Raw genomic sequence first — 26,252 nt, 5'->3', positions numbered from 1 at the left:
GAGGTGAATACACTTCAAGTCCTTATTTTCCTAAAGGAAGAACTCCTCAAAAACAGTTCAAATATTCTGTGTTTGAGAAAAGGGAATAAAGCTTACCATGGAAGGGCTGACACAAGCCTTTCCGGCTGGGCTACACACTCTGTGTTATACACCAATGAAAAAAATTAATCAAAAGGAGAATGATGAGGTGCAAAAACTCATCATTTTGTGCAAAATCAGCTCATTGTGTTGCTTAATTTCGGGGCCAAAGTACCTCTCTTATCACTGTTCCACAGAAAAGATTTGTTCCCACTGTGTTTAAAACAAGAGCTGGAAGCTTACATCTTAAGAAGCTGAAGTATATTCCATGGTGAAAAGCAATATGCATTACAAGAAAAAAAACCAAAACAAAACAAAAAAAAAAAAAAAAAAAACAAACAAAAAAGAAATAAAATAAAACCTCAAAGTTAGTGAAAAATACCCTAATCTATTTTGCACTGGTCACCACTGGCTATCGATTTTTAAATTTTTTTTTTTAAATAATTCAGGTTGATAGGATTTATTCCTATTAGTAGCTGTAAGCAACAGAACAAACTGTAGTCACTGCTGGCTCAGATTAAAATAGACACTTTGGGGTTTTTTCTCTGCCCGATGAAGCTTGTAGATAGGAAGGAAAACTTTATGAAACCTGGGTCCAACACTTCCGCCACCCACACTCTCTGTGGTCCTGCTCCCTGCTTTGCGGACAGTGGGGCACGTTCTCTACCTGCTGATGTTGAGCCGGAACACCTCAAGCCTCTCTGAAAATAACCACTCAGGATCGATCGCTCTAACACTCTCTCCCATCACAGTTTTTTTGGCAGACCTCCTAGAATTGGACGGTTTGTGTTAAAATCACCTGGTGCTTGGGGCTGTCATCGGCAAGAGCTAACGGATAATTTCCGGCAGTGCTGAATGACTCTGATTTGGTTTTCCTTCCCCCAGCTGGAGCTGCACTTTGAAATTCTTGCTCTCAGAGCGACGCTATGATGCTAAGAGGGAGGAAACACGCAGCCAGTTGGATTGCAAAGGCAGCTGTCCTGGAAGGAACAGAAAAGCCTGAACCGTGCAATTGCCAATGGCCCTTGGATGCAGAAACGGGACGGAGGAAGCTCCGGCTGCTCGAGGAAGGAGGGTGAGCATCACCCTCGCCGCTGCAACAGCCTGCCTACCCACAGCAGCCACACCACGATGGAAGCCTAGGGGTGGCAAAGACATCCTGCCACCTTCCTCGTCCCCTCCTCACCCTCCCCTCACCACCAAAAAAAGACGGTTTAAAAATAACTTAAAAAACGATAATTAAAAAAAAAAAAAAATTCAAATCAAGCCCAGAACAAAATGCAAGAGTAGTTTGGCACAGGGCTAGCCTTGCATTTGTCTTGGGTTGAGGAGGTGGAATGAGATGTTATGGGTGCGGCTTTTAGTAATGGGGGTGGAAATGGTCACTAGCAGAGCGGATGGCAAAATCTGCATACAGGAGAGTTTAAAAAAAAAAAAAGAAAAATAGAAAAATGGCTGACAACTGCAGACAAATTCTTCCTCAATACCTCCTCAATAATGGGGCCAAAATCCTGCAATTTGACACATTTTCTGGCCAAATTTCCTGAAGATCTTATCTGTTGAGCAGCAAACCCAAAGCTGCCCTGGTCTCTGTCCTACACCAGGTCAGATCCTCCCAACTGCAACTCAACTTCGGACCTTGTGTTGCCACTGAACCTGGCAGAACCTGCCACGGTAGCTCATGCTTTTAGCAAAGAAGCAAAATCAGTGCATTTCTGTAGATCAGCCAACAAAAAAGATGTGGTAAAAAAAAAAAATAATAAAGAAAGAAAGGAAGAAATAAAAACAGTGCCATCGGCACAATTGCCTGCAAGAAGGAGTACAGTTTGTTATATTGCTTACAATGCAGTATTTTATCCAGCCTCTTCCAGCCAGGGACCTGTAAACCGGACTCTGTTCCAAAACCTTCCTCCTCTTCCAGTTGTCTGTGCAATGTATTGGCACTGTTCTGCTGGGCTGTCAAAAAAACTGGTTTAGAGATGCAGCTCTTCAGTCAGGTTTTTGCTCCAGTTCTAACCATATAAACTTATTTGTGCTTTTCAACAATTAAAGATAAAGAAGATGATTATACTTACTGAGAAAAGAGGGGTTTTCTACCGTCAGTATCCAATGGTACTGATCAGAACAGGGGACTAAGAAGGTGGGGGGGGGATTCGGTTACAAATGTTCAGCTGTCCACATCACAAAAACTTCACCAAAACTGGCGTTAATCGGCTCATTCATCAACACAGAGGTTAATGGGCCTCAGAACTAACCCTCCAGCGATTCCCCTGGAGGTGAAACCTTCAGATGCGGGGCAAGCGCATCGGTGTGGCTGCACATGGGGAGCAAGCTTGCCCTGTGTGTGTGTGTGTGTGTGTGTGTGTGTATATGTACACACCTGTTATGTGGACAAACAGAAGACTTCTGTCTCGGAGGCTTTCAGCTGCCACACTTCAGCAGCATTCATCTTACTCTAAAAAGAGAAGAGTGCTGGGAACGGTGCGGTGGTTTTATAGGTAACCTGAAAGTGTTGCGATGGAGATGTGGATTTGCAAGAGGTGCAGGGCTCGCTGCTCTCTTGGCTAAGTGCGGCTTGAGACTCACGATGGTAAGCTACTGTGTCCCCAGAAGCTGGGCCAAGCATCTGATGCCCTAAGGAGAGTCCCCTAGCATCGTGTGGAACTGCGCTACAAGCAGAGATTCCCCAAAAAGAGCCTGGTTTGGGGAACCAAAGTCCTACAACAGCAAAGCAGTATTACAGTATACACACACACACCCAAAAAAAAAAAAAAAAAAAAAATGGTATTACGGAGGACAACCAAACCTAACGCTGGATGAAAAAGGGGCTTCCACAAAAAGGTCTGGGTACACAGAAGCTTTACGTCAAATGTACGAGCACCTCCAGGGTGCTAGGCAGTAAATGGTTAGAACTGATCCAGTGGCACTGATTTGGAACTATTGCCCAGAAGCCAATGGAGACTGAGTGTTGCTGCAGAAAATCACTTCTGTTCACTGCTCTTTGGTCTAATCCTTCACCAAAAACTTTCTTAAAGGAGAAGAAAAAAACAAAAAAAAAAAAGAGTAAAAAAAATGAAGAAAAAAGGATTCTGGTAACGAATCTAAACTCTAAAATGGAGTGAACCTGAAAGAAACTATGCTAAAAATAAATTGTGTTATTTGAACATAGATGAGAATCCCTCCACTGCTTCTTCTGACAAGCCACTTTAAAAGGAAAATTATCCTATGAGGACAGAGTCTGAAAAATTCAATCAAGATTTGCCATTTGGAACGTGCTTCCAGTTCAGTAAAGCACACTTTCCAGAGAACCAGCCAAGTGCTACAGACACACACACACACATGGAGAAACACACAAATGAGGAAGAAAGAACACAAGATAATGGAAAAATGGGCTCCCTTACCGGCGAGCGGGTCTGAGGCTGGGTGTTCATTGTTTGAGGGGCTTGAGGGTACACCAGTGTGGTTGGAGCTGCATTCTGTCCTGAGGGGTAAGGAGCCTGCCGGGGAACAAGAAAAATAAATTAAAAAATGAGCATATCGAATGATTCGTCCCAAAGTATAGGAACTGAACATGTTATCAGATGAACTGCTGATTAACACCGAGATCAAGACGACATACAAAGAGACCAGGTGATTGGGATGGAGGAAGCCTTCTCCACCAAGGACCCAACCAGCTTAACACCACCCTAAGCTCCCCAAGTGCTGCAGCAGAAAACATAATGAAGACTGCACGTCAGTGCAATGCCATGTCACCAAAACCTTGTGCCGTCCAACCCCCTGGCCAGTTACTTTCCAAAAGCCTCCTCTGAGCCTGTGTCCAAGGAACGCTGGAACTGCAGCTATCACTGATAAATCCTCCAAAATAAGACAAATAACAAGAAACAAGCTCAAATGCATTTAATACAAGCCACTGCTGCTTTTAAGTGTTTGCAACACAATGCAACGGCCTGAAATTGTTACAGGTGTAAGGCAGACCATGGGTTCTGTAAATTTTTCATAGTTCCACTGATTTCAACGGGCTATAACAATTTATACACCAGATGCTCTCCCCCATGTTATTTGCCCAAAGTAACAATAAACTGGAGCTGTAGTTACACTGATTACGTATTTTAATGAGACATTTAGAAATAACTTTTCAGAGCACCTTTTCCCTTTTTCTTTTTTGAACAAAAAACTACAACTTACCTTCTTTAAAATAAAAAAGTTTAATATTGTAATGGCATAAAAACTAGCCACGAGGCTGCAACAGCCTTCGCTTTCAAGAGGAATTAGCGCCAGCTCTGTGTGCTGCCCTGTAGCTCTTGCACGACTCCAGCACAAGCCACTTCTCCAGCTCCTCAGCTCCTTCCCCTTCACTGTGAATCCCTTGTAGTGCCAGCTCTGGGCATCAGCACTGCTGATGGTAACCACAGTCCCTCCTAACCTCCTGGCTACATACCATCAGATTTACAGGATGAATAAAGGAGCTCATCAGGTCTTGGGACTCCCCTGGGACAAAGTCTCTGGGCTCACTTTACAGATTATGGGAGAGGATATGCTTAAAAACATCGCACTATCTCTCTGTACACAGAATTATGATATATTCACACCACAAGCCTTGTTGAAGAATCCCTTCTCATCTTTGAATTTCATGGCCCTTGCATTAAAATTCAAGAGCAGGTCTATGAAATAAAGGGAATTGTTTCAGTCTGTGGTATTGAGAGAATAGGTTTCACTGCACCAGCCCTCAGGCACATTTCAGGGTATCTTTCATTTGAACTGTGCTATACTTAATTTGAATAATAAAGTTTTTAAACAATAAAACTAAGTCACAGTTGGTAGGCCAAACCTGTTTGTATTAAAGAAAGGAAAAAGAAACTTACAAAACTTTAGCTATCAAGAGAGGTGATCCAGCATAAAGCCTGAAGCTCTGTTTTAGGCAAATAGCTCAAGGAGCGGTGTAGAAACAACACAAAGCGTGCTGTTTCTACAAAGAAACCCGGTCCTGAAGCCTGCAAAACTTCCAAGTCTGAAATAGCACACTACGCCAAGTATAATCAGGCATGTTTTGACCTTCAAGGGAGGGCCAACCAATCCTTACAAGACGAAGGATGTATGTCTTTAAGGAAAAGAAAGTCATTTGAGTTTTTCTTACAAAATAAAGTGGGCATAATAATATGTCATTGGGTAAAACACATATTTATTTCTCACCTCCCAGGCTGAGTCCTCCAGCAGAGTCACAGACCTTACTCACAGCTCAGGCCCTTCAGCCCCTTCAATATGAGCCAATGTAGGATGGTTCTGGAGCAAGAACGTGTCTCATTTGGGAAGAGCCCCTAGCACACCTGATCACTGAGACATCTACCACCGAGTGCTCCTGCACATACTGACCAGTGTCCTGGGCCTTGCAGAGCATCTAGCAGACAGCTGGGGTTTCTGTGTTGTTCTTTTTTTCTTCTTTTTCATTCCTAGACATAAAATCCCTGCCCGATCTCTGCTGATCAAAATGTAATACAAGGTAAATGAAAATACAGCTTAGAGACAATCTGACCAAAGAATTTTCCCGTCTTAGAAAAAACAAGCCAAAACAAAACGTGGTGGCAGGGGATGAGGGGTCTGACCATAGCCCAAAAGCAGCCCCATCCCAAACACCTACTGTTGCAATACCTCCTATTCCTGCTTTGGGACCACACTCAAACTGATCACTGAAAAGCAAAAATTAAACACAAATACACAGGCACTGAAGGACAGTGTTCCTACTACACAGGCTAACTGGGCAGGACGCTCTGCTATTTTCTACCCAATTTTTACACTGCTTTTTGGGTCAAAGAGACGATAAAAATGTACGGCTCCAAGTATATCACAGGATCTTTGCTGTGACTGAGGACACCAAAGTGCACTTGGTAGAATATTTAGCCAAAGAATGTTGTTCTGCAGTACTTTATACCAATACAGCAGAAAAGACTCTGGTTTGAGAGCAGTTAAATGTTTTAATCCTCTCTTGCTATGGAAGCAGCAACTTCTAGCAGGTGAGCAGGGCAGGTTTTCTGCTGCTCCTCCTCTCCAGGGGCTCACTTGGTCTAATCCTCTCTCCAGCCAGCACTTCCCTCCCTTTTTACCACTGGCAAAACCTCTAATTCATGTTAGCAACTAATTTGCAAGAAGTCTTCTAATTTTTTGAGATGTCAGATGCAGCATCAAATATTTTCCCCTTTTATTTGACAAGTGTGATTCTGCTTGAGCTGCTCGTGTCAGTGCTGTATAATAAACAGTATGTACCATATCTCGCAGCGGTAGTGACACCACAGCAGTGAGCGATCGCAGCGCAGCGTACACGGGTGCTAATGAGACACAGAGAAGCTCTGGACCTTTTCTGTCCACAACCTAGAGGAATTGTCCTGCATTTGCAGTGTCTGGCTGCTGACTTTCTGCATCTGGGATCTCTGCCCAACATGAGATTAAGGCTTCTCCTCTTGGAGGATCAGTGGTTTTCTGTGTCAGTCCACGCACTTTGCAAAGGGTCCTGATGCCACTCTTCATATCCTGCCAGGCTGTAGCGAGCACGCAGAGTGGGTGACTGTCGGGAAATATTAGGAACACTCACATGTAAATGGACCAGCTGCAAGCTTCTTGTGCCTCCAGCTCTGCAACTCAAGAGAAGGGACCTTATCCCAAAAGGTTTGAACTGCTGCTCCCACAGCATCTCAGCAAAAAGGGAGGAAAACACCCGCTATTCACCCTCTTCTTCAGGCTCATGAAAACATTTTCTTCAGGCTCAACTTGCATGCTACAGAACAAAGCCTAAAGTCAGATATAACCTCCATACTGCCCCCAAAGTCCTTAATCATCTCCAAAACAGCCCAAGTTTTCTTTTAATCACCCAAGCAAAATGAAATTTTAAATAAAGGAAGTGCAGCTATCTCTAAGCCTAAAAAACGATGAGTTTTAGCAGAAAGACTGTAAAGCAGGCTGTGTTAAATACAGTGCCAAAGACACACACCGCATTGATAACATGTAATTTCTGACGCTTCTGGCTGAGAGGCAAATGCAAGACAATGCAATTTAGTGTTAAATTTGCTTTAGTATTTAAACCCTATCAGAATAAATATAGCATTAAATCATAAATAAAGAAAAAAAGGGTATGAAGGCTTAAATATCAGCCACTAAAGGGTTTCTGCTATTAAGCTGCCATCAAAACAAGGTAATTTTGGACAGCCTGTGGTGTTTCTAACCCAGACAACCGCTCCGGGTGCTAAGTTCACAACTGCAGTCTTGAGGAAGGAGTGCAATACAAACCCCAGTGAAGACAACAAACATCACCTAAATAAGCATGTTTCACAACTATTACACAACAACACATGCTTCTGCTTGGCATGCTTCAAACCAGATGGAGGTGTGCCTTAACTGGTATTTGTGTTAAAGCTATAAGGGGGAAGCGGGGGGGTGGTTTGGGAGAAAAAAAGTGCTACATAAATTTCTGCAGGTACTGAGTTCACATATAAGTACATGATAGCCTAAATAAACTATCAAAACATCCGACAGAATAAATCACAGCACTCCACTGCTTTTCAGACAAGTCAGCTGATTGAAAGTACTGCATCTATTCATCTGTCAAAAGGACTTTTTTCTGTGCCAAGCATCTAAATAGGTACACAAAGTAATTATAATCACATGCAGTCACGCTGGAAATATGTGGCTTTCATGCACCGTGGCTGAAACACTGAGGATGAGGTGAGCGAATAAAGAAATCAGAGACGAAGTGCTCTAAAATAAACTACCGCAGAGGGGAAGGCAGGGAAGCAAATATCGCTCTGTATAAAAATTTTGGTTCAGAAGCACCTAAACGCTGGCATTGAAATCCCTAAAGTTCAAATAATTGCAGCACGCCAAGCTGGAACAGAGCGGATGGCGGCTGCTGCGCTGCTCCACTTTTGAGGCAGAGCAACTTGCTTCCCTTAAAGCTTTCATCTTCGTGATTTTATATTTCAGATGTGGCTATTCATGGGGGGAAGGCGATAATAGTTGTGTGTTTATGTATTCCCGCAACTTGCTGGGGAAAACCCTTTCTATCCATTTTCTGTGCAGTTTCCACCTTGGGCTGCTGACTGCGCTAAACAAAAAAAAAAAAAAAACAAAACAACAAAACAAAACCACTACCAACAAAACAAATGAAAAAAAGTTATTCTTAGATCAGTTCCCAAGCTGGTTAATAAACACTGAGCCTGCTGCGTAACATGACTCCCTTGGTACTGACTGTACTGGGAATAAACAGGCAAAGTACACACATCAGGTTCAGAAAAAGCTGAGTCACGCAGCTCTCTGCCTCCCGCAGCCGGTGGAAATTTTTTTTTGGAACCAAACGCCTAAATCCCCAGGCACAAAGGTGTCACCTGCTGAGCTTTCTGCCTCCGGCAGCGCGGTTGGGTCTGGTGTGCAAAGGGGTTAAGCCCTGTCGCAATTTCTTGAATCCTCTCTTGACTTAGGGAAGAAGTTCGGCTGGGTCTATATTTACTGAAGTTACATATGAGGAGGAGAAATGGTCTTGTAGTTCCAACACATGACCGTGACTCAGGAGCTTGCTGCTCTATTACCATCACTATCGCTGTGACCTTGGGCGAGAAAACCTTCAGACTTCCAGTTACTTCCCAGTAACACCAGCGCAGCGACCACGCTCCTGCCTGGGGCGGGCTGAAACTCCACTGAATGCCAGCAAAAAGCTTTAATCGCTTTGAGAGGAACATGACAGCGTAAGCAAACCATTTTATAACAATACGAAACGTGCTGGGGCCGCAGGCAGCCCTCGGCTATCCTGGAGCAACCCCAAAGGTCATTTTCCCTGCATGGCCACACCAGAAGGCAATGCAATTCTTCCGTGTGAATAAAAAATATGATACCTCCCTGTAGTGGTTTAGATCTTGCTTGAGCGCTCAGATCACTACACCCACGAACGGACAGTACCCAGCTAAAAGCTTCCTGAAAGTGTCACCATATGGACGTGCAAAAAGATTTTTAACCATTTTATGCTGAAATGTAAAATATCAAAAAGGGGCATTGGATGGGAATAGGATAAAACTGTTGCAAGATCCATCTCTGCCCCCAAACGACACCCCAACAAAACCACACACGTTTCTCTGGATGTGAATGTACTTCTGCACAACAGTGGTCTTTTACCGAGACATTCGCTGACCCAGTTAAATGCTAAATATTGATTAAAGCCATACCAGGTGGGCACTTAGAGTAACACTCAGTGTACTTTATACTGAGGAGCCTTGTCCCTAAATTTATAAATTCTTATTTATACAAGCTACCTGACACAAAATGCAGCTGCCCCCGGAGCAACTTACAGGAGAGCGCACTACAAGAGTCATCGGCAAGATCACTGCCAAGGTGTTTCCTTTTTATCCCCATTTTTAACAACTGGAATCCATTTTCCTTCCAGCTGCTGAACTATTTTCCTTGAGGAAAACCACAACAGGGAATGTGGGTCAGGCTCTGGTGATGCACCAGCCCTTGAAGCTGCTCTTAGAGCCTTTTAGAAAGTTTTCCCCTGGGACACTGGCCTGGACGGCAGGAGTTTGGCCTTGGATGCAGGTGAAGAAATCTCCTGTAGAAACATAAACCGTAACTCGGATCACAAGTGTGGAAAGATGGTGCCAGCAAAGACGTGGCTTTTTATTCCAAATAATCATTTATTCGTTGAGTTGGTTTTACTCTGCCCTCCCACAGCCTGAAATCAAATCACTGTACTACCTAAAAAACTGCAACCGTGCAGTACCGAATATGCAGAGATCTCTCAGCATTCTGCTCTTAAAAAGTAAGAGGACTGTAATTTAAAGCTTGTATCTTCATTTCTACCCAATAAACTCACCCACGGGCAAGTGCACAGTAGAACAGCAGTTCTTCAGACTGCCGCTCCTACAAAACCAGCACCTTTACTTCTCCTCAAGCTTTGGTTTCTGAATGGCCTCAATTTTAAGAAAGGTGTATATCAGCACCAACTCCCGGTGTCAGTAGAAGCAGCTCTCCTGTATTCCCCCAAATACAACTGCTTGCTCCCATTCCTGTGCTCTTTCAGCAGTGGTGCTGGCTTCAAGTGATTGTGAAAATGTTTAAAACTTCCAAAGACTGTTACTGCAAGATTATATTTTTTTTTGTCAGATATGAAAAGCAGTATTATTGCAAGGCAGAAATAACAGCTACAGCCAGAGCATCCGAGAACAGCCCAGAATTTCCTGCTACTACAGCCTACAAGACACATCATTAATGAAAGGCTTGTTTTTCCATCGGGGTGCTGACTTACAAACACCAGTAGCATCAAGTAAAAGGGATAAAGAGATTCCTGTTCTTGCTGTTTCCTCCTAGGCACTGTAGCACCTGCAGCAGAGATGACTGAACTGGAGGTGAAGCAGCTTTTGACCTAAAATTAGTATACAGGCAATGGACAAAAAAATACTGAGTTACTGAGCTCCCAATGGCGGCATCTCTGGAGCTGCCCAGGATGCAGCTACCTCACCATAGAGTTGGCAACCTGTGGGAAGAGTTCAGACAGCAGGGAACTAGATCTTTTAATCCACCTGCACTCATAAATCAACATCACGAGAAGCCAAACCAGCCCCATGAGACCTTCTCAGCATCTTTCTGCCTCTCCAGTCTCAGTTTTGCTCAGGGTTAAGTTATCGAGCTAGGAACACCCACCTTGGTGACAAATGCGTAACAAAAACACACCACCTACATCATTTCAGCAGCCCTCCCAACTGCTGCATAAAGTCCTGCAGGGAAAGAGAAATAAGTGCCAAAACAGCTCGTAGACACCCCACAGGAGTGAACCGTGCTTGACACATCAAAAAACATTCTCTTGGACTTGTACCAGTGGCACCACAATACCTGGAAACCTGTGCTGCAACCATCTCAGGCTAGTTCCTGCATCTGAACAAAAACATGACATTACTCAGCTCCTGGATTTCTTTTGAACATATTTGATTTTTATTACTATTTTGGTAACTAGATAGTTCAAATATATCTATCTTTTTTTTTTTTTTTTTTTTTTCCCTTCTGGTGTGCCCCGCAGTCAGTAGAACATGGTCACAGCAGACTTCGAAGCTGTTATCTGCAGTGACTTGTATAATGTGAATAATTTGAGCATGGTAGGAAAAAAAATCTGTAGTATCTGTAATATATAGACCCAGCTCCTCTGCAAATATTAAAAACGATGATGGAGAAGCCAGAATTACTAAATTTATTGATTTCAGGCTTTTCTACACAGCACCCTCTCAAATAATGCATAAAAGCAGATTCTTACACTACTGTGAACTATCCCAGCTTTACCGCTTTAAAAATAGCACAACAATGATTAAACCAGTAAATAAGGACAATTCCCCTCTAAATGTCTGTAGTTTGGCTTTCATTATTTACAATGATACTTCAACTGCATAACATCAAACACACTATGGGATTAAATATAAGTCCTCATTCACAGCTATGTGTCCAAATACGCAGGTTTTTTGGTATACATTGCATCAAGAATTTAAAATTTTTTAAGTAGCTCATTTGCAAATTATCTGGCATCACTGAAATCAGGCTTGTTCTCATCACAGCATCTCTGCAAAACAAAAATACATGGCGGTTCTACTCTGCTGACTCTCTGTAAGCCAGTGCTGATACCCTGAAAGATGCATCAGTAACTTCAAAACACTGGGTCTCGGCATATATTGGTATATATTACTTGGAATATTCAAAGCCCCATTAAAATCAATGATGCAAGTACCAGACCTCTTCTGTGACACTGAACTGGTTACACAGATTAAAGTTTCCACTTTAAAAAGGAATTTAACACATTTGCAGTGCCAATAGCCTGCTACTGACAAAGGGGCTGAAAGGGGATGGGATGGGACCAGTTTGTGACACTGGTACAAAGTCTTTGCAGACTGGATTTACTAGGAAGCTTCAAGGTTTGGATTTGGATGGAAGCAGAGAGTAAACAGGAACTGTGACTAGCGTGTTTGTTTAAATACACAGGCTTCTTTCAAAAGCCATTTCCTCAAAATGTGAGATACTTTGTTAGCTCCAGGTGTCTTGCCCTATTTTAGGGATTCACCAAATTGCAGCCCAGAAGAACCAACAAAGAAGAGCCTGCACTGCTTGCAGCAGTCAGCATCCTCACTTCTCCTCCTCCTCACAAGCACATCAGTTTCTACTCCCTCCTTTTTTCCCAAGCCCAGCCTTCAGGAGAATTCCCCGTATTGTTAAATATTAAACCCAGCCTTTAAAAGGATAAAAATATCCTGATCCAAGAGAAATTACTTCTCTCACAATTGTGGCTCCACTATTGTTATCTTTATTCCTCTGCAGCAGTTTGTCTCAGGGTGTATCATCTGTGTTACTACCTGCCCTGCTAAATTTTTAACAACCTTTTTTATGGCTTCGTATGATTTAGCATCACGCATTCAAGTGGGCAAAGGCAGCAAGCTGAACAGGGAAACAGAGTCCCAAGTAACAACTACAGAACTACAGGCATTTCTCCTACTTTAACATAAATAATCTGATTCCCACCGGGGGAAGGCAGCAAAGGAAACATGGTTTCCTCTTCCCTGGACAAAGACAGTTTGTGCAGAGGACAATATAGACACAAGATATGCACTCCTTTCCTTCCTGCTTAAGACACTGTGGTTAGTATTCTTGTAGGGATGCTACAAAGGAGAAGAGTGAAAAGGCAAAGCAAGACAGAAAGTGTCCCTCTTTGACACACTATCCTCCCCAAAGCTCAAGCTTACCCCACATTTTTAACATAATAATTGGAATTATTTTAGCAGCAGCTGTTATCGCTGAACACAGCCATCCCTTAACATGGTACAAAGGTAAATATAACACACAGCTTTGGGGAGGAGAGAACAATCTTTCTGCTTTTAAAAAAAGCAAAGGCACTCAAGCTGATAAGTCCGTGCCAAATTTCAGACCGCAGTGATGTGGTCAGCTGAAGATACAGAGTTGACAGATTTAAACAAGTGTAATTTTGAGACACTGGGGTAGACAGATGTCCTGCTACTGGCTGTCCTCCTCCCAAAGACACTTGTTTATTAAATGCAAAAACACAGAATCTGCCTAGGTTCAAAACTGTTGTTAATGAAGGCACGAGGGCAAGGATAATGCCATAGTAGATTGTAATTTCATAACATCTGTAAATACTAGCATGGATTTACTTGGCTTCATACAGAGACTGAAATGACAGTCCCTGCCTTGACTGCAGCACATGGCTCGCAGCCGGGGGTGGTCTGGTAGTGACCATTACATAATTAAGTGAACTGGTATTTTCCATAATAAAGATACTCAAAAATATAGAGTGCGTGTGTGCGTGCCTGCATGTGCTGGGGTAGAAATTCCAGCATCTCCACTGTTGGAAGTAGGCCTGTGATACTCAGCAGAGACACCCTTGAGTTTACAAAGTGCCTTGCACTTGTCCCATAAAATTTCATCCCAATTTACCCAGAACATGAACTTCAAGCATAAACATTTTTGCTCAGAAACACAACCTGCAGTCAGCTGAGACTCCCTAGTCCATGCTACTGTCAAAACAGCAGCAGCAAGCTTGAGGCTTTCCTCCTACTTTCCCTCAAGACCCAACAAAGAGCTCTCAAAATTTGTAGACAGGATGTTTCCATCCTTGGAGATATTCAAAACCCAAGTGGACATGGTCCACAGTAACCTGCTCTAGCTGACCCTGCTTTAAGCAGGCATTTGGACTAGATGATCTCCAGAGGTCCCTTCCAATCTTAACCATTTCATGAATCTATGGCAGCAATCAGATAAAATGTTCAAATTTTACTGCATGAAATACCATTCTATATAACTGTGCAAATTCAGACAATTTAAAGCAACTAAATAAATTACTGGTTTCTAACAGGACCATAAGGAGGTGACTGTGGAGAATACAGGCACAGCCCTTTCAGGCTCCAAGGAACCAAAAGTGGAATTACTGCTCCATAACCATCAACTCCTTTTGTGTTCTTCATCATGAGTGGAAGGCAGCACATCAAGATTTCAGCTCGCAGGAGAACCACGCTGTTTACTGATTTCAAACCTTCACCCCTGTTGGGTAGGTCCTCCCTACTGAAGTTTTAAGTGGCTCTGGAGGTTACTCTTTAGTTCCCCCATCTGACACAACAGCCAACAGTGGACTCCAGTAATTTAAGGGCTCCTTCTCCCCCGTTTTATCTAGTTGCAGGGGTATTTTATGCCCTCTACATTCACAAAATGCAGGCTGTGTAAAGCTCTGACTTTTGTGCTGACTTTGGTGTTTATCAGGACATACTGCCTTCTGCAACACATTGTGTTTGTTTAAAAACTACATTATTTTCTGGAGCATGCAAGAAAACATCCATTAAGTTGCATGGAACAGAAGGTATTATTACAGAAGGAATGCCAGAATAGAAATTATTAAACATAAGAAAATGGCAAGTTGCCTCACATTATTTTGTCTTCTTATACTAGGAAGAAAAATGTGGTTCAACGAGTGGTAAAGTCTGAAAAGCATCAAAATAAAGCACAGTCCACATGACTGTGAGAACAGAAAACATGCATGCAAAACTCTTAAAGAAATGGAAATGTAGAATTTTAAAGTAGCTACAGAGGAGTTTGATTTTCTATTAAAAATACTGTTTCAACACCCCCACCCCCCCAAAAAAAGTAACTGGCACTTTTAAAACTGTTTTTGATTCACAGTAGTATCACAAGCCAGAAGAAAGCTCTTCCACTAGATCTTGCATTCAGGATGCCTTGTGTGGCCAAGACACCTACTGTGAGAGCTTTCTTATTCAAAATAACTCCGTTTACACCAAGTTGGATGGGCCAGGGAAGACTCTGAGCCAGGCTAGGGCTACTCCTGAAAGAAAAAGCTCAAGAGCAGTAGAAAACCCATCCATCTTCCCGCACTGGGCACACAAGACCACACTGAAAAGTATTAAACACATCTCTCAAAGCAGCAACCCACTGAAAAACATAGCAGCAGTGAGGGGGTGGGTCTGCAAGCAGACCTAGTCCCAACTAGACTCAGCATTTGTGCTGCAATCTTTCCTTTGCACATGTACATGATAAAATTCTAACAGATTTTTCATTCCTTTCCTTGGTAGAAAAAAAAAAAAAAAAAAGGCTGTTTCTAGTCCTTCCTAAGTGCACAGATATTAAAAGCAATTAATTCATCCCACCTACGTCACATCTTTTGAAAGTTAACTCTTTCCAAGGTTAAATAATTATAAAATAGCATTAATTGCCATTTGAAGCTACATTGTGCCTTCCCCACTATCCCAGATATCCTTTCCTGCAGCTCTTGCACTCGGCTGCTCTCCTCAAATTAGAAGACTACCATGAAGTTGAGCATCCCTACACAAAAGCACCCTGAAGCCCAAAAGGCACCACCAGCAGGTGCCGAGACAAGACGTGCTTTGCATTTCCAGCACAGATTTGCCCAGATTTAAACTAAGGAGGTAAAAGGCACAGCAATGAATCAAAAATAATGAAATATGTTGTATGAGCAAATACTCCCAGCATTATTAACCCAATCAAAAACCTACTAATCCTATTACAAAACAGAGAGTTCAGCTGCGCTTCCAGCAGGTCTTTAACATAAAGGCCAAAAGAAGATTACACTTCCGCTGGATTTATCAGCTATTAAATAACTCACATTTTCAAATCGCTACCTGCAGTCATATATTCCCACAAGCTCAGAATTACTGAGCTGCATTAAAAATAAGTGTTGTAAAGAAGTCTGACCCGGATGTACAGAAGCATGCACAAGAAAAGAAGTGAGAAGTACAAGAGGCCAAAATTCTCAGCTACTCAGGAAAAACACATTAATATGTATGTCTGGAAGGCAGGCTTCTTGCCCACAAAGCACTATCAACAGTTTAGTTGTTTAAATTTCTTTATCTTCATTATCTGGTATGGACAGAAGACCCAAGAAACTGAAATCCACTGTTTGGAGGGGCAGCACATACATGTAAACTTCTCCTTCGGCTCATCCGGCCCCAATTTCTTCCCTTAGACAAGGGGAGTTTAATCTTTCATTGTCTGTCCACACCATTGTGGCCACAAAGGCAATTGCTAATTAACATCCCGACTGACAACCGTACCTGCTCAACTAGTTACAGGATTCTGTGTGTTTTTAATCAACATGAAATCTGCTATAATGGCACCTTACATAAAACAAGGAGGTTCCTATAGGGAAAACCTCTCTGGGTGAAGAGCTCCCTGCAAAGCTTAGAGAACCAGCTCCAACCAAAGGTGTCCATAAAAGATGCTCTCCAAACACAGAAAATGATAACAGGGTGTTGGAACAAATGAGACCATAGAGAGCCCCTCGTGCTCCAAGGGCCACGGAAGTTTATTATCTGACTTTACACAGATTGCTTCTTCCTAGCAAAGTATACGTGGACTCTGATAACGGGGAGTATCTGCGTTTGGGGGAAGACAAGTGTAACGTGTAGTTCATGGGCAGCAAAACCCAGAAAGCAGCTGCCTCCAAGACAAGGAGTGACCAGCTAGTGTAACACTCACCACATCCCAGGGCACCTGACTTATCACTGGGCACGAATGGGTGAGGTTAAGATTAAATTACATTCCTCCTTCCATTCCAATCCATTAATAAACATCACTTTATTAAAAGCGTCTAAAAATCTAAATTGGGCTACGAATGATGGGAGGGAAGTACTGAATAAACATCATGGTTATAACAGGATTCCAGCTCCTGTAGAAAGGATCCAAGATAATAAAAGAGGGGCTTGGGGATTGCCTATAAACATGCCACAGATGGCACACAGACATGCTTCCTGGCACAGATTCCCAGACCTTAAGGTACTAAGGAATGTCTCACTGCTATTACAAACGCTAATTTAGCGATGGTGACATTTTTGAGGACCAGAATGAGACCACAAAACTCTTTTCACTTAAGGCAAAGAACCAGATGGTAACAAGTTTCAGCTAGTACAGTCTGTTTTGGATTTAAATCAGCCACCTAAAAGTCAAGGTCTCTGTACACCAAGATCCTGAGAATTCAGCTCTCTCCCACTTTTGTTTTCTGCGGGTGTATCTCAAAATTGTCAGAAACAGATAAGGGATTATTAAACACAGCTGCCAATAACTACAACAGCTTCAGAGTAAGGTCTCAATAGATGCCACAAGGTCCTCTGCTAACTGGATACTCCATCATTTTATCCTAAGAGGTAGCTGTGGGCACCAAGCACCGATCTGCTCAGTGCACAGTGTGTTCTTAACAAGAGCTAAAGCTTTCCCCAATTACAGAGGAAACCCCTGGCCATTTGTTCTAAGCGTGGTCAGTCTAAAAGAATCCCTCAGCATGCACATCAGAGGCTGCAGTTTTAAAGCTGGGACAGAGAAAGCCAAGAGTCTTTTCCAAACCATTCCCCTCTTGGGTTGCTTCATCTCACATGCCAGAACCCACTGCACTTGTTCCTTGGGATCCTTCAAAACACTCCTAGGTGACAAGGAGGGACAAAATCATCTTCTCCTGATGCCCTAAGCTTCACACGCTGCCTGCTGCTCATGGTACAACTGAAGGAGCCCTCTCCTTCTCTTTTGTTTGCTCACTGGACAGAGGGAAGCACTTTTCTGATGCCTCCTTCCAAGCCCCAGTCTGGTTGCTTTGGAAGAGCTCCACTTTCTCGTTATTTTCATCTTTATGGCTACACCATAAATTACTATAATGTAAAGCCAGAGCAGGGGGTAGATTTACAGCATTTCAGCTGCTTTGTGTTAACTGCCTCTGTGAATGCTCTTTGCCTACACTACTTGCACTGGACTATCTCACATCCATCATGGGATGGAGTGCTCAGGCAAGCAGCTACCCTGCAGTGCCCGGCACACTGTAAATCCATGCCCTACCTGATCTCAGGATAACTTGCTCCAGTAGCCACGCCCAAGGAAAAACCTCTCCTTTTTCAATCACTACTTTTTTCTTCTGTATGCTCAAGAAAGAAAATTGTCTCAAGCCAGCCACTTCTGAAGCCTGCAAGCCAAGAGAGGAGGCAGAGATGTGCCCCTCCTCTCCCAGTCTGTACGAGGGGCCCTTTCGCACGATAAGAACAGAAATATGAAATTTTATGTATGTGGGGCCACATCTGGCCATAACATCACTGCAGCAACATGTGCTGCACATTCCCCAACGCTGGTGGAGTTCAACACATTCCTGAGAGCAGCAGTATGATTTCAAGGCCCTGGAATTTGGGAAGCAGAAATGCTGTCTCTTGCTGCAGAGTCGGGGTGTGGGACTGTTTCACATCACTGCCAAGCTCTTCTCATTTTGCTGCAGAAACTAATTCTGAAGGGCAGCAAAGTGCCAGAGGCTGGCCATTACGAAAGACTTTGGAGGAAGTCAAACAGCAAGCCTTTCTCTTGTTTTGGCTATGTCAAATGGAAAAGGTAGAAGAATAAGTGAAAAAGACACCAAACCACAGCACGGCATGACCATCTGGTTTCTGTTTATTTAAATAAAGTTAAAGGAAAGCCAGCTACAGAGGTACAACATTCATTTGCACCTGACTTTTCTTCCCACAGAAGACACTAAATATCCCATAGATCTCCTGATCTGCAGTTCCCCAAGTCTCTCTTGCAGACCACTCAACACGATGCTGTCATCTTGTGGCACAGAAGTTTGCGGACCCATGAAGAGGTCCAGCTCCCAGAGCTTTTGCAAGGGACAGTGGTTTCTTTTATCACTTACTAGCGTTTTAAGACACTACCTCATCTCCCATCACCCAGACTTACTGAAACAGGTAGCTTTAGAGCAGCCAGCACAGTGAGGGGACCACTTGTGGAACCGCAGCATTTATTAACCCTCCATTCTCCTTCACAGCCTGACTTCTGCTAGATCCCCACTTGAAGAAACTGGTAAGCAACTCCGAGCCCTAAGCGGAAGGCTGCTGAGATGCCTACTAGATAAAAGCAAGGGACTGAGCTCTCAGCCCTGGACTGACAGGGAGCACTCCGAGTAATCTGTGACCACACAAGCAGGTAACACATATTCTGTCACCGGCACAATTATTTTCTGACCTTCATGATACCCAAAACCATACATATATATTTTCACTCACTACTGCCTAAACAGCAGTCCCTATCTTGGAAAGACTCAGTTTTATTTATTAAGTCATGGTTCTGGTGGATAAATCAATGACCCCCTCAAATCAGATTCTAATTCAAATGAAGTGATCTCTTCCTTACCTTTTTAATTACTCTGTCAAATCCAGAACAGACACACCCCCCTCACTATGCACAAATGCACAGCCCTACATTAGGCACAACTGGCCAAATGCAAAGACAACCTTTGTTCAATGTTTAATCATCAACATAGCATGGGTTGTTAAGAGACAGAGTAGCTTGTGAAGTGTTACATTGCTGTTAAAGAATCAGTAATAATCCATTCATCAGAATACCACGTCAGTTCAGGTCCCTTTGTATCAAAAGGAAAACAGCAGGATTTCAGAGGTCCAAGAATCAGACAGAAAGAACAATTACAGCATGGAAAAACTTTGAAGTGCTGAGAGATTTAAAGGATTTTGATAGTTTACCTAGAAGAAAGCAAATAAATGAAATCATGATAGAAGTTCACAAAACTACAAGTGGTCTGGAAATTGGAAACTTCCACTCACCTCGTTTCTTAACGCAAGCACAAGAAGGCATTCAATGAAACCCACAGGAGACAAATGAGATGCAATGAAAAGGTAATACTTTCATCTAACACTGCACTCAACTGGGGAATTTCTTACCATAATATAGTACTGAAACTCAACACCTGACAGGGGTCAAAGTGAGATATACATAAGAACATTCAGAATTCCAGTGTTTAAAAACCACTTAAGTTTACTCAAGCCTTTAATAGTTCAGGGGTACAGAAAACTTTCTCTGGGGCCAGATTATCCTGTAACTGCTTATGTCAAGAGTCTTGAACCCCTTTTAAGCTTTACTGGTGGAGGTGTCCCATGTGTAGGCACTTCCATTTTGATTCTTCACCACCACCTCCAGCTGCAAATGAGAGGCTCAACTGATGGGACAACTCAACAGTGAAAATATCTGAGAAGCAAGTAGATGCTGTGAATGAACAGAACCCACTGTTTTTGCTGCTTTGCTACCGAATCCCAGCTCTGTAGGAATCACTTAGGGAAAGCTCCCCAGACCTCACTCCTCTCTGGTCCCAAAAGCATGCAATGACCGATGCTTCGCTTGGCTTACAACCTCGGATCTTGCTATTTCTTCCCCTCACTAAGCACGCAAGGGCCAGCCCCATACAGCCAGAGGACAAATACCCTCCCAGAGCCCTCAAGGATCCTCAGCTGACATGGAGGACGTAAGGTCAAACCACTCTTACTAGCAGCATCAGAGTGACACAATCTGACGCTCATTTCCAAGACGATAAGAGCCAGCAGAACAGGAAACAAGCGTTTTCCCGGCTGGCTGCAGTGGTGATTTGGCACAGAGACCATTCTCTACGTATGCACTGACTCAACAGGAAAATATTAAGGGGGAAAAAAAAAAAAACCTTGATTAGAATATTTTTTTTTTTTAAAGAGGCTGCCTAGAATGTTCTCTTTCTTCCCTTCTTATCTGCCACATGATTAGCTTCCCTCTGTTGACGAGGTTTACCAGGAATGAATTTCTTGATACATGACACAAGCCAGACAACACTTTAGGGTTTGCTCTGCAACCCTACTACATTCTCCCTCTGTTATGTGAGGCTCAGTCTTCAAACCAGAGACTTTATTTCCAACAACCATGCAGCAAGAGTGTAAGAAACAGCTCCGATACCGCTGACTAATGCCTGCAAGCTACTTATGGTTCTAAATAGATACTTCAGCCTCTAATTTCCCACTCCATAAAGCATGAGCATTTGCACATTTTCAAACATAACGACAAGTTTTCAGTTTTCCCACCAAGCTTTATCTAGAACACGTAATATTAAGGTGAAGTGTTCCTTACATGACCTTATTTGTTTTCACACATCTCCCAGTCTAAAAGGTCAGCTGCAGTTTAATATTTCATCCAAATTAAAGAGGCTGGCAGCAGGACTAGCTTGCCTCTTCCCAGGGCCGCACTATGCTCGAGGCTCTCACCGCCACCTCGCCGTGGCACGCAGCGGTTGCCAGCCCATCCTCAGCTTGTCATCCCGCCTCCCCACTTAACATCTTGTTCAGAACAAAACTGCACTTCGTAATAGCAGACCTACTCATGTCTTCCTACTTTATTCCATTTATTCAAACAAGTATAAATTAAACAAGAACAAACGAAACATAAGGCTTTCCTCTATCTCAAACCTCAATGCTTTTACATATCCCACTTTCCTCAATCCCGTATCTTTTATCTCCCTTCTTTCTGCACCCCATTACCTGTCCCTTTTGCCCCCTTTTTTTTTTTAAGATAAGCTTCTCCACTCTCCCATCAACCCTGTAGAATATTCATCTAATAAAGACTACAAAAAGACCAATTTATTCCACTTATCTTACTAAACGCTATTTCTCTGTTCTTATTAGAACTCCTATTTATCTCTTCCTCTGTACTTTTTTTGTAATCAGTCCTTTGTCTTGCTTCTTTTATTAGCATTCATTTTTGTAACTCATTTTACTGTCCCACTTCTTAGGTGAGTTACAGAACTGCAGCGCCCTATACAAAACGTCTGAAATGAAAAATCCCTAAGAGGACATCAGGCACTTTTACGGTGTTTAAAATGGCAGTCGAGCCATGCCCCAAAGCAGCCTAACACAACAGTGAAGCACATTGCTCATCAATCAGTATTTCCTATAATTTTTCAAGTTGCTTTCAGTTTCTGTTACAGCATCAACAGCAAACTGATGCCTAATAAACTTGAGTGCTACCTTACCTAAAAGTCACTGCAAGGTTTGAGCCGCATAAAGACATCACTCACTAATCAAGTTTTCTCCGCCGGCCACAGACAAGACAGCTATGTCAATTTTTGAGCAGCAAAGCTGAGAATTGGAAAAGAGGGAAGCTGGAAATGCTTCGCCCCAATGCCAGGTCTTACCTGTGAAAGCCCAGGGGACGACGCATGTCCCGGTGGTGTTGCAGCAAGATTTGGGTGTCCCTTATTTATTTCATGTGCAGTGTAAGGGGATGGGGCAGGAGGACCTGGTTGTCTTGCTACTTGTGTTACCTGTGTGGAGATAAACTGTTAGTAAAACATAGTATTAGTAATCCAATCTGTACAAATACTGTAATCTTCTTTTTAAGAAAGCAGTTAGCAGCATCTTTATATATATCAAAAATAATATATATTTAGCTAAGTGATACGCTGTACAAATTAGTTAACTATATGATTCCAAAAAACAGAGGAGGATCAGAAAATAAGACCAACAGCTGGAGTCACTGGTGGAAATGTGTAGGAACTGGATGAGCTTTATTGCTGGGTCTTGCTTTGCAATATCCCTTTGACTTCAGGCCTGGGATCTTCCGATCTTTCCATTATGTGCCATATCAAACAATACTGTGATTCTGCAAAGGGATACACATTACCAGTGACCCAAAAAACAAAGTGAGGGGAAAATTTGCACACTCCTCTCCAAAAAGGAAAAAAAGGACTGCACAGAGGCCCTGTTATCTGAAGGGCTTGCCACAAGCAAATAATGAAATACCAAAGTAATTCTTGCATATACTTATCTCCTTTCTCAGCTTCTATTAAAAAGAACCACTCATCAAACCACAATAAGCAAAATGTTGTCAAATATATTCATGGCACATATACTTGCTCCACTGACTACCTCCATGATGGAAATGTTTTAAATATACTTTATATAGTCGCTATAGTAAATAAAGGAGAATCAAAGGAAAAAAAGAATCACAGAACCATTGGGTGGCACCCCCCAGCAATTCAATACAACTGAATTTTTGCAGATTTGGTTAAAGCTCGTAGTATAGAAGTCCAGCACTTGCTTCTCACTGACCTTTCCTCAGACCCCCTCCCTGGAAGGGTTCCAGGCCAGGTTGGATGGGGCTGGGATCTCCCTGGGCTGGGGGAAGGGGGCCCTGCCCGGGGCAGGGGGGTTGGGACTAGCTTTAAGGTCCCTTCCAACCTAAACCATGCTAGCATCCTATGATTCTATGATTTTGTTTGCTGAAAAGCACAACTTAGCTACAGGCACTTAAGAGCACAACACAGGCAATGCTTAGAAGGGAACATTGCCACTGCATAGGTAGATGTGTGTGTATGTATTTCCCCATCGTGAGTAAGGAAGACAGAGGAAATTCCTGACTCTTGTTCTTTAACAGAGTATTAGCACCAAGCTCCAAGAGAGCAAAGTATGAGAGCAGAAGTCACAGAGTTCATTACTAAATGCTTTTTCCAAGTGATTTTATTGCAGTCCAAGTATCAATGCCTGTCGTTACTCTACCTAAACCACTAAAACAGCTGCACCAGCAAGGAGAATCACAATGTGCAATTTCTTGAGGCTTGGAAATGGTCCAGTATCGTTCCCTGCAGGAAGATTTACAGCACCCTCGTGCTCATCAGAGAAAAGGGTGGATCACATCACAGAACCTCATCCTTTGTCCCCAGCTGGATCCTTCTCCAGGGGAGAATCATCTCTTTTTTTTCTGGCTGTTCTAGATTGGCAGGTGTGTGCACACAGCCTCGGTCAGTTGATATGAAACCAGCATTAGAGAGCATCATAAAACTTTCCACATCCAAACCCCAAGAAAATCAAAGTCTCTTACACGACTCCTAAAACAACCTTGAAAGACTTGTCATGTCAATCGTGCAGTAGGCTGTGCTCAGAAGTGACTACGTATCACAATGGATATCAAAAAATGTGGTTAAGGAGGGGAAAAGGAAGCAAAGGCAACACAAAATAGAAGTAAATCATTCATATAAACAGCCCCATTGGTAGGTTGAGTGCATACTCATCACCAAGATTTCCCCTTGAACGTCATTTCTTGTGGAAAAAAAAAATGTAATTTTGCAATAGCTGTGGTACTTCAGACACTCCCAGCTTTTACCTCCCTACACTTACAAGTGCATACGCTATTCCAACTAAGGCCAGAGCCATGGGAAATTCTCTGATCTCTAACAGCACCCAAGTCAACGTGGACATTTGACAAGGAGGATGGGGACACTAATAATATCCCAGGTTAGTGTGAGCATTCAACAGTCTTCTTCAGAAATTAAAACATGCAAATAACCTAGGTTGGAGGTTAACTGAAGACTGCAAGGAATGCTGTTCTGAACTGGGTATGAAATCTGGAATCCAACCCGATAGCAAAGCTGTGCAGCTGTGTGAATGATGGGCCACGAGATACGCCTGTGCAGTGCAGCAGACAAGTAGCAGATACATTACAGACGCAGGTCTGGACCCACTAACATTTGCTCTAAAGCCTAATTAAGGCAACAGAACGATCACAAAATCATACCATCTTGATATTTTGGCAACACCACACTTGGACAGTATCTGATGGGAGTCTAACCACTGGCCTGGTAAGACTTCCTAACCAAGTCCAGCTGAGTGGACCCACAAAAAAGGCAAGCTGCCCTTCCAGCACAAGCAAAAGCCCCTCAGTGCCTCTCATGCCAGCTACAGCAACGTAGGTATTTCTACACCTTCATCTTGGTGGCTACAACAAATTGCTTACAAATAAACTGAAATGAACTGGTGCATATTTGAATGTTAACAGGTGATAAGAGGAAGACAAACCTGCTGAATTTATGTGTTTATTCACTGATTTTAAAAAAGTCAACCAGAGAGAGACTCTACCAGCTCATCACCTGTGTTATGGGATGCTTACCCTCATAGCACCTGAGGTTTGGTTTTCTGTTTATTAAAAGGGATTCTGCAGAACATAAACGTGGTCTGTGATTACTATGAAAGCAAATATCCTTCTTAAATCTAGAGATTAAATTATTCCCCTAAAAATAGATACACCAAATTACATATTAACTTGCTAGGGCATTACTTTTTTTTTTTTCTTCACTGAGTAGCAAGAAGCTAACTTTAGTTCTCCAGAAGCCTTAAGTCTGTGCTTTAAATAAAATAATGAATGAGACATGAAATAAAAACTCAGGCTGGAATTCTCTCTTTTCCTTTTGAGATTAAATCTTCTGCTTTTAGCATCTTCCGAAAGTTTTGGATTATTCTTCCCCCCTTCCAAGTACCTAATTTCAGACACATAGTTATGTCCATGAAACATTCAGATGAGATCAGAATGGATAGGGCATGCCACAGACATCCCTCAATGACAGGGAATGCCTGGCTACGATACGACAACAGTTTACCGTGAATGGTTTATTATTAAGAACTGCTCTTTCCCTAAACAAAACCCCCCAAAAAAAGAGTTCAGACTTGAACAGAACCTCTTTCCTTCCAGCACCCAATTTATTCGCTCGGGCTGGTGCCGGCAGGTTCAAAGCAGCGCTGCCAGCATCCGAGGAACTGAGCATCCCCCTCGCACACTTCGCAGCCTCCACCACAACCGAGCAGGGAAGCGAGTCGGCCTCCTGACCCAGATCCTTCCTCTAAGCACAGGGTGGCCGGAGCAGCTAATCCTCCCTAATCTCTTTTTTCTGCAGGATTCTCCTCATTGTAGGAAGATCCCTTTAAAGGACACAAAGGCGAATCACAGTACCTCTGCTGGGTGGGAAATTATGGGAGAGCCACCAACAGGCACCCCGTTGCAGAAAAGGCACCAAGTGAACACCCAAAGAAGCGAATGATGGAGGCAAGCCTTAGTCACTGAAACTCTGGGGCAAGGAGGTTCTTCAACACCTCACTTTCCCACTACCTTCTTTACCATCAGCTGGCACTGAGTTGGGCAACCTGACAGGAGGTGGTACCTGCGCCAACGAGACACAGTGAGATTGCAGTTAACACAGCAAATTTAAACCAGAGTTGGATCCACCCACGCTACAGAAACTCTGCTCAAGGCTACACCCAATCAATTTTCACGCACTTCTCTCCAAATAGTTGTACCAAATTAACACTCGTTTTCTAATCAGTTCACATACAGGAGCCAGTGTTGTTCCTTAGCCTACAAAAATTCATCCCACAGTATTTATGGTCCAAGCTTCAGCGCTTGAGATCACAGCGTGTTACTGAGGCAGCTACAAACCTCCACTGTAATCTGCCAGAAAAGGTTATTTGTGTGAGAACTGGATGTACGTTAACAGTTATTCTTCTCATCTGATTCCCAACCCATGC

General features: G+C 43.0%; 1 protein-coding gene across 18 annotated transcripts in view; it reads right to left on the bottom strand.

Annotated features, from left to right (window-relative positions):
• Positions 1–26,252, bottom strand: part of EIF4G3 (eukaryotic translation initiation factor 4 gamma 3) — a 148,708-nt gene that overhangs the window by 75,470 nt on the left and 46,986 nt on the right. For 11 of the 18 annotated variants that reach the window (XM_042794455.1, XM_042794463.1, XM_042794458.1 and 8 more), the window contains exons 3-5: positions 22,094–22,237; positions 3,480–3,575; positions 1,921–2,034 (exon numbers count right to left, since the gene is read on the bottom strand). In XM_042794455.1, coding sequence (XP_042650389.1) covers positions 1,921–2,034; positions 3,480–3,575; positions 22,094–22,237 — 354 coding nt within the window. The remainder of the gene's footprint in view (positions 1–1,920; positions 2,035–3,479; positions 3,576–22,093; positions 22,238–26,252) is intronic. The other 7 variants (XM_042794464.1, XM_042794466.1, XM_042794467.1 and 4 more) reach the window with 3 other exon arrangements.

This window comes from Tyto alba, unplaced genomic scaffold, assembly GCF_018691265.1.
Source record: "Tyto alba isolate M040663 unplaced genomic scaffold, T.alba_DEE_v4.0 Super-Scaffold_20000042, whole genome shotgun sequence".
NCBI lineage: Eukaryota > Metazoa > Chordata > Aves > Strigiformes > Tytonidae > Tyto > Tyto alba.
Note: the sequence above shows the minus strand (reverse complement) of the source record. Positions and strands in the feature narration are given on the sequence as shown.